The sequence below is a fragment of the Malurus melanocephalus genome, unplaced genomic scaffold (genome assembly GCF_030028575.1).
Source record: "Malurus melanocephalus ecotype Western Australia unplaced genomic scaffold, MMel_1.1 scaffold_82, whole genome shotgun sequence".
Classification (NCBI taxonomy): domain Eukaryota; kingdom Metazoa; phylum Chordata; class Aves; order Passeriformes; family Maluridae; genus Malurus; species Malurus melanocephalus.
The window spans coordinates 1,244,293-1,258,691 of NW_026623314.1; the positions used below are offsets into that span (position 1 = coordinate 1,244,293).

Sequence of the window (14,399 nt, forward strand, 5' to 3'; positions counted from 1 at the left end):
TTATGCTCATTAAATTTACCTTTTTATTTTTTAATGTTGCAAGATGCTCCTGCATTTTCAAATAACTTGGCTTACCCTTTAATAAACTCTTTATATGACTTCTCAACAGTATAAAAATTTAGCTGTATCCATAAAGGCATAATTTTTAATTTACTGATATTATTGCTAATTCAACTGGAAACAAGATTTTTTAGATATCAATACATGTTCATTTACATAGTAAACTTCCCCACAGTTACTCAGCAACCAAAAATGGAAACATAACATGCCTATCACAGAAGAAAATTGGCAATACACACATGAGAAGCATTATCAGCTATGTAGCAGTTTAACATATGGGTCAATTTTGTTCAGTTTTGTGGGGGTACATTGTAGTTATTCATTGCATTTTACCATAGGTTTTTATCAGACATATTTGCACCTTCCTGTGATCTAACTTAGAACCATGTGTCTCATTAGAAAAGAATTGTGAGGTAGTATCCTAGCAAAAGGGCATATTCCTAAATTAGATTTAGGTTTTAAAAAACACCATTCAAAGCCATTTTCAGCTCATTATTTTGTCAGAAAAAGGGTAATTTAAAGTTCTGGATGATAATTTGAAGACAGACTATATAGATGTACTGTCAGCAGGCCAAATCACGAATGCAAAAACCCACAAATCCTTCAGGCAAATTTAGCTGATGCTGTTCTACTATAAGTATTCTGATAGCAAAGACAGGTTGGTTTGGAGAGAAAGTTAAATTTAGGATTGCTTATATCTGTCCACTCACTATCTTGTGCCTGTCATCACACAGTTTATGGTGTCCTGGGGCATGAGTTGCGCTTGAAAGCCTGCAGTTCACAGCAGCAAAGGGTTGGCATGCAGAGATAAGGGCTGAGGAGGATCCTCCTGCTCCTGAGCTGCTCTCTGCTGGTGCCATTAATGTGCAGGTGTAKCAGGAAGATTAGTTCTGACTGGCTAATTAGGTGAAAAAAAAATAGTGGCTTGATTTGGATGCTCTTCAAAGCCTTTTAGAGTTGTTTCCATTTAGGCTAAAATGACAGCTAGTCTAGCACTTCTTTTCTCCTCTCAACAAGCAGGCATTTTGTAAAGTAACTGTTATCTTAGTTTTCTCTGTTCTGCTTCACTGTGTTCTTGAATTTCTGTGCACTATTTGCCATCTTTATGCACAGAAAGCATCTCATACCTGAGATACTGTTTTCCACTGGACAGGTTTTATAAAGAACAAAATTAGGCTGCACCTTACAAGAAAGAAAGCATTCATAGTGCTTGGCTGGACTTTACCACAAGCTCATATTCATTATTCGTTCTTCTTATTTGTAAAGTTCCCTTTTGCTCCCTTCTCCATCAGAACAGAGAGAGAGTCAGCARACATCTACTTGGACATTCTCTTCCTCTGAATCAGACGCACTCAAAATCAAACTGAATTGCTTTGGGAAATGCATCTTCTGTTGGAACATGGCAAAAAAGAGAATACACCTATATATCTATTATCTAGAACTTTCTAGAAGGTGTTCTGGAAGAACACAGTGAGTTCTGTTGAGGGTTTCAAATGAATTGCTATTCTGATGTGCCTCATTTGTCCAGAGAGTTTTGGGTTACATGGACTAGTAATTACAATTCTTGTGTAGTCAACTTTATGAGGACACTGAAAGTTTCTGTGTCAGCCCGACATGATCACAGAATCTCAGAACCACTACTGTTGGAAAACATTTCCAAGATCATTGAGTCCAAACTTAGACTGAACACCACCCTGTCATACAGACTATGGCACTGAGTACCATCTCCAGTTATTTCTGAACACCTCCATGAATGGTGACTCCACCACCTCCCTAGGCAGCCATTTCAATGCCTGACAACCCTTTCCATGAAGAAATTCTTCCTGCTGTCCAATCCAAGCTTCCCCTGGCACAGCTTGAAGCTATGTCCTCTTGTGCTCAACCCCTCACAGCTACAGAGTGGCAGGTACCAGGGAACAGTCCTCGATGTAACTTTGTCTTGAATTTTTCATCATAGCATAGCATTTGTGACAAGAGTTTCAGTGTTAACATRGCCTACAGGCTTTGGCTTCATGGTGAATTTACTGCATTTTTACTTACCTGTAAAACCTGAGGGTAGGAAAAAAAAATACCCTTCTTCCACAGAAGTAAGTGGAAAATCAAGGGAATCATATATTTTGGAGAAAGTTAATGACAGAGAAACCCCACGATCATAACAAAACCTAGCTCTAGTAAAAGAATTTCAGCATTTATTTACTGCATTGTGTGGGCTGCTTTGGGGGAAAGTGAGATATGCTAACAGCTAAATCGAGGATCATAAAAGTAGTTGGGCTGCTGTCTCTTTACCCACCTCAGTCCACTACTTATACACAATGAATCYCAACTGACTTGGATTTAGCTGCTTTGATTTCTTAACAATTTACATTCTGATGATCAGTCAATATGAATCAGTGCAGTTTCATCCAGAGAAATTCAAATCAACCTTTGCATTGGCACAGACCCCACTCATGTTTAGAAGTCCCCCTTCTCTTTGTGCTGTATTTTACCCTAAGTTTCTGCCYTTGGCATCTAGGTTGTTTCCTATGGCCAGAGCCACCTAATTATTGGCACAGCCTCACAGACCAAAGCACTTACACTGCAGTCCTAAAGAGATGTCTCCGAGCAGAGGTTCCCCCTCCTCTGATCCTCTTGGTGAATCTCTTCAGCTTCTTCTAGCACAWTTACATGATCTGACTGAGATATAACATCATGCTCTGGAACATGATATAGGTTTGAGGTCACATCGGCCACAACTCAGATGAGTTTTCTAACCTGAGTTTTGATTTCTCTTTTTCTCCCTCCCTCACACAGACACCACAAGACTTGGCTCCAGTTTCTGGCAATTTATCTGTTTAAATGAAGCCTGATCCCTTCTAGTGTATGCTGCTATCTAGTCATCATGCTTTTGAGAAACTTCCCTATCAGATCAGTTCACCCACTGCATTTTGTAACAGTAGTGGGTGTCTGAAAACAAGGGGAAAGTGGGGCTAGGTGAGCATTCCCGTAAGTTATTTTGCGTTCTTATATCCCAAATATATCTGAGAACATGAGTCACAATGAAGCAAGGGAAACACTTTTTACTTCTTTACATTTAAGAACCACCACTTTTATTTGGTGAAGACTCTTGGAATATTTTAGTAAGAAACAAAGCTCCAATTAAAATGTAATAAAAATAATGATCCTTTTGCATCAGAAGCAGCTTGTGTCTTCAGAAATAAGTTTCTTACTATTGCTCTTTATAAAACCTTTCCATTGAAAAACATATGAATTTTGGAATGAGTTTTGGCTAGTTATTCAGGTTTCACAGATGACACGTAAATGAGCAGAGGGAAATTWAAAAACAAACACCACCAAAACCCCCCAGAATAGTTTTCTCTACCTTCCTCATCTATTTGTCTTCCATACTGCTGATGGCTGAAACACCCTTGTGATAAGAAAGGGAGAAAATTGTTTTTCTGTGCTTGAATAGATCAGTCACCACTGAAATCTGGAGAACACCCAGGCTCTACTCCCACATCAGAATTTGACTTGCTCTGCAAATTAATTTAGTACTTAGCCATATGACAAGCAATACAAGCCAGGATATGCCAAGCCAGATTCTAATCCCAGAAGTGGCTGASCAATCCCAAATTCCACTTTTAGAAGCAGTCAGAACCCAAAGTATCCTGCTAATTGCAGGTCTCCTTAGAAGTCTGTAAATAAGCTGTCAGCTACAAAAACCCTCATGGAGCTCTGGATTCCTGTGTCTAGAATTTGATATCAAAGGTGTATCTAAATTAAATTGTATCCACTGCTGTACATAAAATGGAATAAACTTGTGGGGTTTTTAGTTAGTCAATACCAACCAATTATAAATACTGTGTTCTTCCCCTACTCCATGCTTATTTGTTTACTGTGCTAGGATACACATACCTGGATGAAGGAGCAGTTCTYACTATGTTAATATGGTCAAGTTGTTAGTGCTCTTTTTAAGGTAGTCTCCATATGTTCTACTATCCTACTGAAATGAATTCCTATCAAGACAAGCAGCGATGCTTCCACTGATGGAAACAGTAAATTCCTACCTCTGTGCATCTCCTCCTGTCTCCAGAAATGCCAGCATAATTTATTCTATGAGTATTCATAATTGAATGAAAAATCTCTGTACAGACTTGAGAGTGATTCAGCACTGGTCTTGCTGCCTTCCCCTGCAGGCACAATACTATCAGGTTTGAAACATTACCAAAAAGGGTAAAGCAGACTAAGGAAGGAGGATATATTTCTCCTACAGTAAAGAAAATTCAAAGAAAATTAAATTAATTTAATCCAGTCTTAAGGTGTTTTCAATTAATTTTCATAGGTATGTCTGCAATTTTAATGATCGTATTGAGCATRTTATGAAATAGTGTTACACTTGGGGTAAAGAAGTACTTCTAGGTGGCTCATAACTTATAGAGGCAAAGTGACAATTAATAAAGGAGGTGGTTTTAGTGTTATCATAATGAGAAGATGCCACATAGTAAGTGGAAAACTAAACAAAAAGCAAAAGTCTGGAAAATGAAGAAAGGAAGATGATCTAATAATAAACAAATAAGCACATTTAGTAACAAAGGATRAAAAAGACTGGTAAATAAMCTTTGTGTCTTCCTTGAAACACATTTTTCACCAAGAAAGACAATTTCACATCCAATTGTGAGCCCTTATGCAGTAGCAATATACAAATCTAGGCTTTTCTACAGGGAGAGATATATACATTTTATGTAACAAGAGACCTCRTCATTAATAAGAATCTAATAGAGCAGAAATATTGCACATTTCTTCACTTTTTAGTACTGCTGCGTAGAATGGATACCAGATTATTGTAGTAAAAACAGTACAGTTGGGAAAGCTCATGTTTTCAGGTAGCATGAACTCTATTGACTTACTATGCTATCTRTGTAGGCATATATGTTTGTGTATATACATACATATACATCAGTATTTTTTCACTCATGCCTTGATTTTTTTTTTTCCAGGACAGACTTAGGAAAATATTAGATTTGCCCAAAATGCAAAAGTTAATCTGTATTTAGAAAAAAGTAAGTTTCCAACAAAAAGATAGTACCATGTTACCAAACTGACCTGTGAAATGGGGTGGACTGTAAGTCACTGAGATATTAAATTGCTGACAGTTTCCTTGATAAAATGCTTAGGTTATATTATAAGCAAAGCARTAGATTCAGTAATTGTCACTTGTATTAATCACAGTTACATCAGACGATTTATGGATGACTGAAGCACTCAGGCAATTAAGAAAAAAAARGTTTTGAAGAATAGACCATAATTTACAGTGAAAGGTACTATTTAAATTCAGTCAGAAAAAAGCTTTCATTGACAATGTGCAGCCCACATAATTTCTCCTTTCCCACTGCAAAAAACTTTTAATTCATAATTTAACATTCATAAGCTTTCCTTGCGACTCATATGCTTGACCTCTGAACTGAATAAGTCATATTCCCTCTCAAGGCTTTCATTTCCAGAATGGTTGCTCAGTTAGCCCTGTGCAATGTAAGGAGGGCTTCTGCAACATTCTGTGCTGCCATTCAGAATCACTGAAGAAAATGACAGGAAAAGAACCCAGAGAAACAGATTGCAATGAGGATAAGTAACCTGGCACTGTGGCCATCTAGACATGAGTTATAATTTACTTGTAGCGATGTCCCTGGAACAGGGTGAACTTTTCACTCATGTAAAAGCCCCCTCATCATGAGCTTTTTTTCCAGCATATCTTCAATCTCCCTACTGTTTTTTTTCCCTTGACAGCATATTTGTTCTTTCCCATGTTCTCAGAGGTGTTTGTTCAATTCCGGGGGCATTTATTAATATTCAAGAAAAGACCATTYAATAAAAATACCCTACATGATTAAATTCCAAGCTAAAGACAAGTCCAGTTCATTTAAACCATTGTTTACCTATGCACTTTTCTCTTTTGGAAATAATGCTAAGTGAAAAATTAATTAAGCTTTTCTAATGTTGGAAAAGGTTCATTTCAGGAGAGTTGCCGACTTCTATGATTTCTTCTTTCCCCTATTTATATTTCATTTTGCTGAAATTGTAGTGAATCCCTTACAAAAAAGGGATTTTTTCATTACAGTTATAATTTTGAATAATTTTTCAGACTACTTCAGCTATTCTAGCAATCTAGTTTTTAGATGTGGTGAACAGAACATGGAAAGCAGAAGTGACTTTTGGAAGTATTATTGCTCTGCACTATATAAAAACAAGGGGGAATGTGCCCATTATTTGAGGTCAAAGATACCTGCTTACAGATTATAGCACAGTTCTGTCATGAAACATGAGGCTAGACCTGAGCACCTCAGAGCCCCCACAAAGCAGATCTGACTTTGGTCTGAAAGCACCTGTGGAAAGGTCACCAAAGACAGAATTTTGGGTCCAGTTGTTCTGTCCTTATACACACCTTGAATGTACATACAAACATGTATGTTTGTATSCATTTTATATACACAGAGAGAAGAGACAGATGCTTGAACCAAAACACTGAGCCCTCCAAAAAGTAAATCCAAGGGTAAAACCAGCACAGTGGAATTCCACTTGGGCCACAGGACAGCTCTATATGCAGTTTAAGATGTGTGGATAAATAGTTAATTGTTAGTAAGATAATGGAAATAATATATATTGTGTAACATTTTTTTTAAAACAATGGATGTTAGAAGCCTGTTATTTATCATTAGGAAAAAATCTGCAAACACTTAAAATTGCAAATTGAATGTGTTTATACATGTACTCTTTATATAGAGAATATAAAATACAGAATGTTTTAGAGTAGCTGCCTTAATGATATTTTCTTGTTTCTTCAGCTTTTTTACCAGGTTCAAGGAGATATGTGTTTGAAGATAATTGAAAATGGGAAACAAAAAGATGTTGTCATCCAGGAAGGGGAGGTAAAACAGGATTGTTTTTCTGTTAGAATTGTACATATGTATGTTACATGAATTTATATATTATTTAGAAATCAGTTTATCCCTTCTGTGCAAGAGATGGCATCAGGATTTATATTTTTTTTTAAAAAGCTTGAATGGAATATAGAAATTTTCATGCAAATAATAGGAAACTACAATACACTGTGTTCACTCWTTGACTGTTCCATAACAGATAAAAATCCCTCTGAGCACCTGGGGTACCTATTCAGATAGTCAAGAATATACTGAAAGAAATTCTTATTCTCGTGCATTGCATGGGATCTGCCATATGAATTCAATTGGATCAGTCTTTTATTTACACATTGCCAGGTACATACCACTCACCCACCCCCACACCCCAATAAACAAACTGACTAAACTTAGAAATTTAAACAGTTCCTGTATTTTCAGCCTTCTTTAGTCCTCACAGCTGGCCTTTACAACCATCACAGTAGGACAGCTTTAAAAGAGCCATTTATGAATAAAATATATCCAGTTTTTGCTTACAGTAGTAGACTTGCTAAAGCATGGATTGAAGTGCTTTTATTGAGAGCWCAGATAGATACTGGGTGTTACTATGAGTTAGAGGTACTCATAGTTATTGACACAAGCTTGAACAGCACTCAAGTCTTTGAAAGGATTGTTAGGTCTAGTGGAGACAGCCTTCTAAATGGAAGATGTGTTAAACCCAATAGCGTGATGTCATCAAAAGTATTACAGCTTTTTCAATGAGGAAACAGAAATACATTTTCCAACCACAAGGTTCTTGTAACACACTTTGTACTGAAGGAGCAAGCCAGCTGAGATCTTGGCATGTAAGAGAAGCACAAATGAAAAGGAGCCCACAATACCCTTGGTGGAAAGACTGACACTAGAACTGGTGAGGCACTGTCATTAGCTTGGTTTTGTAGACAGAGAAACTGTAATGACTGCCCAGCCTGGGCAAAGACACCTGTAGTGATGAAGAATACAGGCTTACCAACTTCCTGTACAGAGAGCTGCTAGGAAAGGGTGTATTTTCAAGCTTCAGTAACAGAATTCTCTTARCCACATGTTGCCTACTTATTTTGCCACTTGGGTGAGCAAATAACCCTTCATATTTGTTCATTATTTCTGGAGAGAATAGCACTCTTCATCACACAATCAAAGGTACTCACTGTGTTGGAAGGATACCCGTGGCTGATTGGTTTAGACATTTTCTTGAGCAGACAAAAAACTTGCTTTTTTATTTCCATTTCAATTATTCAGAAATTGCACTMAATTTATAAATATTAGATGAGTAAYTGCTTAGATTTTCATTTCAATTGTGTCTAACAATGATGATCAAACCAGGAGAGGACTTCCATAAAGGCAGTGCTGATTGCAGTCACTGCTTTATCACTCACAGAGAAAGCAAGAAACAGTGTTTGCAGGGCTGTGAGTATCAAAGCGGGTTCAGCTGCAAAGGATCAACATGGGATCAACAAAAAGTAGGGGARAAGTAGAGCAAGAAACGGAGATTTTTGCAGGATTTTGCAGATTTTGCCTGCAGACTGGGGGGCAGGAGCACAATGCAAAAAACAAAGACTTGCTGGCACTAATGCTCTCCCGTTTCATTGAACAGATGTTCCTGCTACCTGCCAGGATACCTCATTCTCCTCAGAGATATGAAAACACTGTGGGTCTTGTGGTTGAAAGGGAAAGATTAAAAACAGAAATTGATGGACTAAGGTGAAGTATAAATTGGTGACTAATCTGTTAGAATTCATAATATAAGCTAATTGCTCATATCAATACAATATGGTGGTTTATTTTCCTCATAATTTATCAGATTCAGCAATTTATCAACAATTTTGTACAAATTTTATCCACACATCTATTTATCTATGCACACATAAACTGAGATCATATCTAACGTTTGATTTAGTTAAACAAGGAACATATTGAAGTTTCTCAAATGCATATTGTGGTTATAGCAATCTACTTATGTACTACCTACTGCTATTGCCTTAAGTTTTAAAAAAAGACCTCAGAGCTCTCTTGCTACCCAAATCAAAAAATATTTTTCAATCAGTTCTGGCAAGCAGAATATTAATTCCTTTATAAGCTCTGAAAGCAAAAATATGAAGAGCAGTTTTCTTGCCAAGTGTTTGGGAAGCTGGAAACAAAAGTCAATACCCTCTACATTGTAYATCTCTGCCTTATGAGAGCAACATCTTCAAGTGAGTATTTTGTATTCTAGTGGGGACAGGACAAAACTTTGTCCTGTATCCACACAGAATTCACAGGTCTAAGAAGGCAAGTAGCGACAGTAACTTTAGCCAGTCTAGAAAATCTATTTTGGTATTAACCAGAGATGACTGACCAGAGTTWAGAGCTGTTCATATAATTTGTAAAGATTTAGAACTGTAGTGRTATCTGTAAAATGCCGTTCCTGTCCTTTCACCTGCAGTTTTCATTGTTTCATGGGTATCGTTGCAGTGGAACTATTAAGACTTTTTCATTCAAACAAAAAAGGCTACAGAAGAAAAATAAGGGACCATTCAAGARAAGAAACCCACATGATTAAATTCCAAGCAAAAGACAAGTCCAGTTAATTTAAAGCATTGTTTGCCTAAGCACTTTTTTCCCTTTTATTACAGATCTGCAGATTATAAGGACTTACATTAWTTGAAAGATATTTTGAGCTAGATAAAGTTGGCCAGTGATTTGATAAAAAATGTTTATTTCTAATGTAATAAAGGAATTTAAATAGTAAACTTTACTAAAAGTAAGACAACCATATGAAGTCTGTGAATAGTATGAGTGAAATGCTGAATGCCTTTTGAGGGATCCAGGCTGATTTAAGCGATTTGCACTCCAATATGGGCATGTTCATGTGGAGAAACTAACCTAAAAACTACCTTATGGCTTGCAGCTGGAAATTAACRTATCCTCAATTCAAAATATCTAATCAGGTGCCTGAAAATAAATCACTTGGASGCTTTTAGTGCCCTTCTTTTCACACTAATGTGATGCATAAAGGCGCTTGATGTTTTGGAAGTGAATAATCTTGTCATCCTTTTGAACCTACATTTCCTCCATGTGCTCCTGRGAGAGAGCGGAATTTGCAACCAGAACCTTCAATGTTCTCATACTCTTTTTTCAATACCAGCCACCTGCAGCAAAGACTGTACAAGAGGCAATCATTACACACTTTGAAGTGTGCTGACTCAAGGTCTAAGGCTGTRTTGCTGTTCCATTATTTATCATGTCTACAAGCTTTAGCCATAAATCAGAGCCCCAGCATGCTGATTACTGTACAAGTGAAGAATACATAGCCTGCCCCAGTGTTCCAGGCTAAGTAACGATTACATGTCTTGTGCTATGAGAAAAATTATCTAGCTAATCTTAGTCCTACTGCAACCAAGTGCAAAACCAACTAAGTTTGATGTTAGTCATATTTCTGGATACTTTTTTTTTTTTACAAAACAAGACATTTTTAGCACCTCCCTTTTCTGTAGATTGTCTGTGTTCAGAATTTGTGCTGGTAGCACAGCTTTTTCCATACTGGAGGTATAGATATTGTTAAACTCCTCAATGTACCCTCTTTTTTCAAAACTTGACGAGTTAGGGAGCTCTTAGAAGATTTCTAAGACAATGTGTGTATAGACACGTAAGACAGACATGACCATACAAATATGCATAGGTTAATAACATAAGCTTGTTTTCTACTTCAGACACACATTGCAGTAACTTTAACCTAAAAGACACAKGGGACCTTTTTAAAACCAATGACAATGTGAGTGACAGGACTGGAGCATCATTCCTTTCCAGTCCATGCAGTCTTTTAAAAATCTGAATTATTTTAAAATTCTATATTTGTCATTCCATAGACTGATTCCATATAGCAGGCTTCTTGACCTGTTGACCTCACCAAAATTTATTCATTTGTTAAGACAAGAAATAACACAAGTAAAACACTAAATTCCTCTTCAGGACCCAGTACAAAGTGTGAGCTAAACATTTCTCAAGTCTATGTAGCTGAAAACCATCTATTTTTCACAAAAGCCCATAAGACACCTTGTTTTCTTATCAGCCCATGCATGGGCATTAAGCAAGGTGACTCTCTCAAACATGAGCTTTTATCTCATAGCTGCATGGAAGCAGTTACTGAAAATGGTGTTTGGGTCCAGGTTTTTTTTGCAGTAACTACATCCAAGGTGAAATTTGTTGGTCCAAGAGATTATAGCAGCAATCCTTTTCAGGATGGAATCTGGAAAGGTTACTGAAGGAATTTGGTGGCTTATCTGTGACTGATCAACAGAACTACAAGGCACTCCATAGAAGTTTGAGCACCCCAACTAAYCAGGGAAACAGAAAGCTTTCCCAAATAATCATYCCTAAGAATMAAGTACACCAGGTTTGAGAATAAGTTGCTCTTACACAGCATCAAATAGCTATTTTCTTCAAAAGACTGCCTGACCAGTTAGTTAATAAAAGGATTAACTAATGTGTTTACTTCATCAGATACTATGTTGGAGATACAACTAAYGTCCTCTTTGAAAAGTGGTTTCACTGTGAAGATCTCGGCACTCAACTTATACCCATAATTAAAGAGTAAGCTTTTTTCTTTGYAAATTAAAAGAAAATAAAAATGTATTGTAGATTGTCGTCAGTTTGTAGCTTACATCATTAATTTGCTATTTGTGTTTCATTTTGTATAGACTTGTTAAGAGTTAATTGCTGCTCTATATGTTTTTAGTCATGTCTTGTATGCCTCAAACTCATCATCAAATCAGATTTAAAAAAAAAGAAATCAAGTGTTTCGCATATCCATCTGGAACTCATTTTTTTGAACCACTGAAAGTACACTGCTACTAAGTGTGAAAAGAATCGAGTGAAAAATTGACACTGATTATTGCTAGGTTATCTAGGTGAAGCACTAAATTGGTTTTGGGCTTCTTTCACTCTTGATTTAATCTAAATGCTTTTAATTTATATTAGTTATGAATAATCAGGACTGTGGCAAATTTTGTAGATAGCAACTTTATAGGAAACTTGAATGTCATTAACTAATCAATTTGTGAAATGGTTTCTAAAGGTGAACAAGGGAAGTATTTAGTGATATTAATCTTGTAGGACTTTCAAACAAATCCTCTGTCAGTAAAATAGGCCTAATCTTGCATACGTGTGATAGGAGCTGAGAATCTGGCACATCCATTCTCAGCACAAAACTTATTGGCCAGTATTACTGCCTAGTCTTTGTTAACCTACAGAACATGACTTTTTCTCTTGTGTTTAAATGTTCATTATTCTAGGTTTTTCAATTCAAGGCAATATAAAACTGGAAARCCAAACCCAGGTAATGCAAATTAATTTCAGAATCAGAATAATTGTTAATTGAATAGCAATGATTCTCACCATCAAAATACCAAAATAAGTATCTATTTTTCTTTCTGATTGTGTAAATTTAAGTGACTTTGGGAAGTAATTCCTTTAATTACGCGAAGCAAGAGGTAATTCCATATACATGATTACCAACAGCATCTTGGTTGTCTGTGTGATGCCATCATAACCACTTATCGGGTAAATATACTAGTATGAAATGCTAATATCTCATCTTTCCATGCATTTYAAGTCTTACCCTAACAAAATTTCACTTCTCACTGCCCATAATGAGATTTTTGTGAGCTGAATTGTTTCACTCCTACTTGTATTCCTTTACCTATAACTATACACTGTGATCAACTCTTGGGAAACGTAGAGAAAGCCAGATGCTTTTAGTTCCTGTTGGGTCGGGTTTATTTAACATTTTATTTTCATGCTGTCTTGCCCAGGTTTTTATTTTGCTTCCGTTTGTGGATAGTGATTACAACTTCCATAATGGAACAGATTGTAACTCCACTTGAGTCTGTTGAAAAGAGGCATGGAGCAGAGAAARTTTTAGCAGAGAAGTTATTAGTTTTGGCTTTAGGAATCAGAGCTCTCAAACACAATGGTTGCTTTCTGCACGGCAACAAAAGCCTCAGTTGCAAGGATATGGCAACAGCAACAGTGGGAAACTTGTTTTGCTGAAATCTTACAATCCTGCTGGMCTGCAGCTTTACCTGAGCACTCAGCATGTGCATGATCCCCTTGCTGCKGATTAACATGAACTATGCCTGAATTACCACCCTCATGTCTTAACWATGTGCAGAAGACTGCACTATACAAGTGTTTCTGTAGCTGCAGKAGCAGGTTTTAGGAACTGTTTGGAAGTGCTTTAGTTAGGTGCAACCTGGTCAGTTCTGCTGCAAGAACTATCTGGAAAGTCTCCACGACATTACCAGGTTCTTAATGGACACATGGTTCATAAGAACAGCAGAAGCTGCCTGTGCAATCTCCAGGAGAGCCTGGGATTCCTTCCTGGAGAGTTCCTACTCCAGTTAGCTAACTGCTAACCAGATGAGTCAATCCATTGCTCAACTACGTTTGTTCTTTTAAATCTCTCTGCTGTCTCATCTGTGCAGATGGAGGGCATCCTGCACCAGCCAAGAAATGTTGGCCTAGGTGCACTGCTTCTGTTTTTATGCACCATCAAAACATGTTTTAGTCTGAGCATTTTACTTATGTTTGGGTGTTGGAGGTTTGTTTTGTTTCGGGGCTTTTTTGCACAGAGGATATGAGGGCTAGGTACAGCAGGTACTGCCTCACTGTGTGTTCATACAGTATGTAGCAGAGGAAATATAATTTCAGATGAAGCCTCTAGATGCTGCTGTAATAAAAAAAATACCATATCACACATGCTGTCCTTGTTCAATAGAGTGATTTCCAATAAGTATCCGTCACCAGGCTAAGAGTCAGTAACAAATTCATTTCATTCGTCAGAAACAAACTAACATTAAAGATTTATATTGTTAATATTTTTGCAGAAGATTAGAGCTAAAATACAAATCTACCAATCAATCAGAAGCTATTACATATCCTGACAGGTTTTTTTTTAAACAATAATTCTGAAAAACTGTTCTGGATAAACTCAGTACAKAAGGTTTTTCCTTGTAATTTAGTAAAAAAAAACTGTAAGAAGGCAAAAAGCATGCAACTTCCACAGGAGCTGAAAAAAACTTATCAAGGAAAAAAAAAAAACCAACCCAAAAAGCAAGGGAACTTAGTTATTTTGTTCATAGCTCAGTACATAATTCTCAGAGTAAAATGGATTCTGCTCTTGGTTTAGCTGCTRTGTCAAAACAACAAATATTTTAAATGCTCTTGTCTTAACTCTTGCTCTAAGACAAATGTAGTCAAAAAAGTTACCTGGCAGATTTTAAGCCTGGGAAACAGCTCCCTTTCTCCAATTATCAGGTTTCATGAACAATGAGTAGCTCAACATCTCAGTGATCTCTTACGCATGAGGAAGATATCCCACATTTCTAGTTAGAGAAGTTTTAGCTTATAGCTCCTGTAACTGTGTTGAGACTGACA

The 14,399-nt window shown here is 36.8% G+C and overlaps 1 protein-coding gene across 1 annotated transcript in view; it reads left to right on the forward strand.

Annotated features, from left to right (window-relative positions):
* Positions 1-14,399, forward strand: part of HAAO (3-hydroxyanthranilate 3,4-dioxygenase) — a 30,785-nt gene that overhangs the window by 5,637 nt on the left and 10,749 nt on the right. The window contains exons 3-6 of the mRNA XM_057367663.1: positions 6,876-6,959; positions 8,581-8,687; positions 11,466-11,555; positions 12,257-12,300. Of these exons, the coding sequence (XP_057223646.1) occupies positions 6,876-6,959; positions 8,581-8,687; positions 11,466-11,555; positions 12,257-12,300 (325 nt within the window). The remainder of the gene's footprint in view (positions 1-6,875; positions 6,960-8,580; positions 8,688-11,465; positions 11,556-12,256; positions 12,301-14,399) is intronic.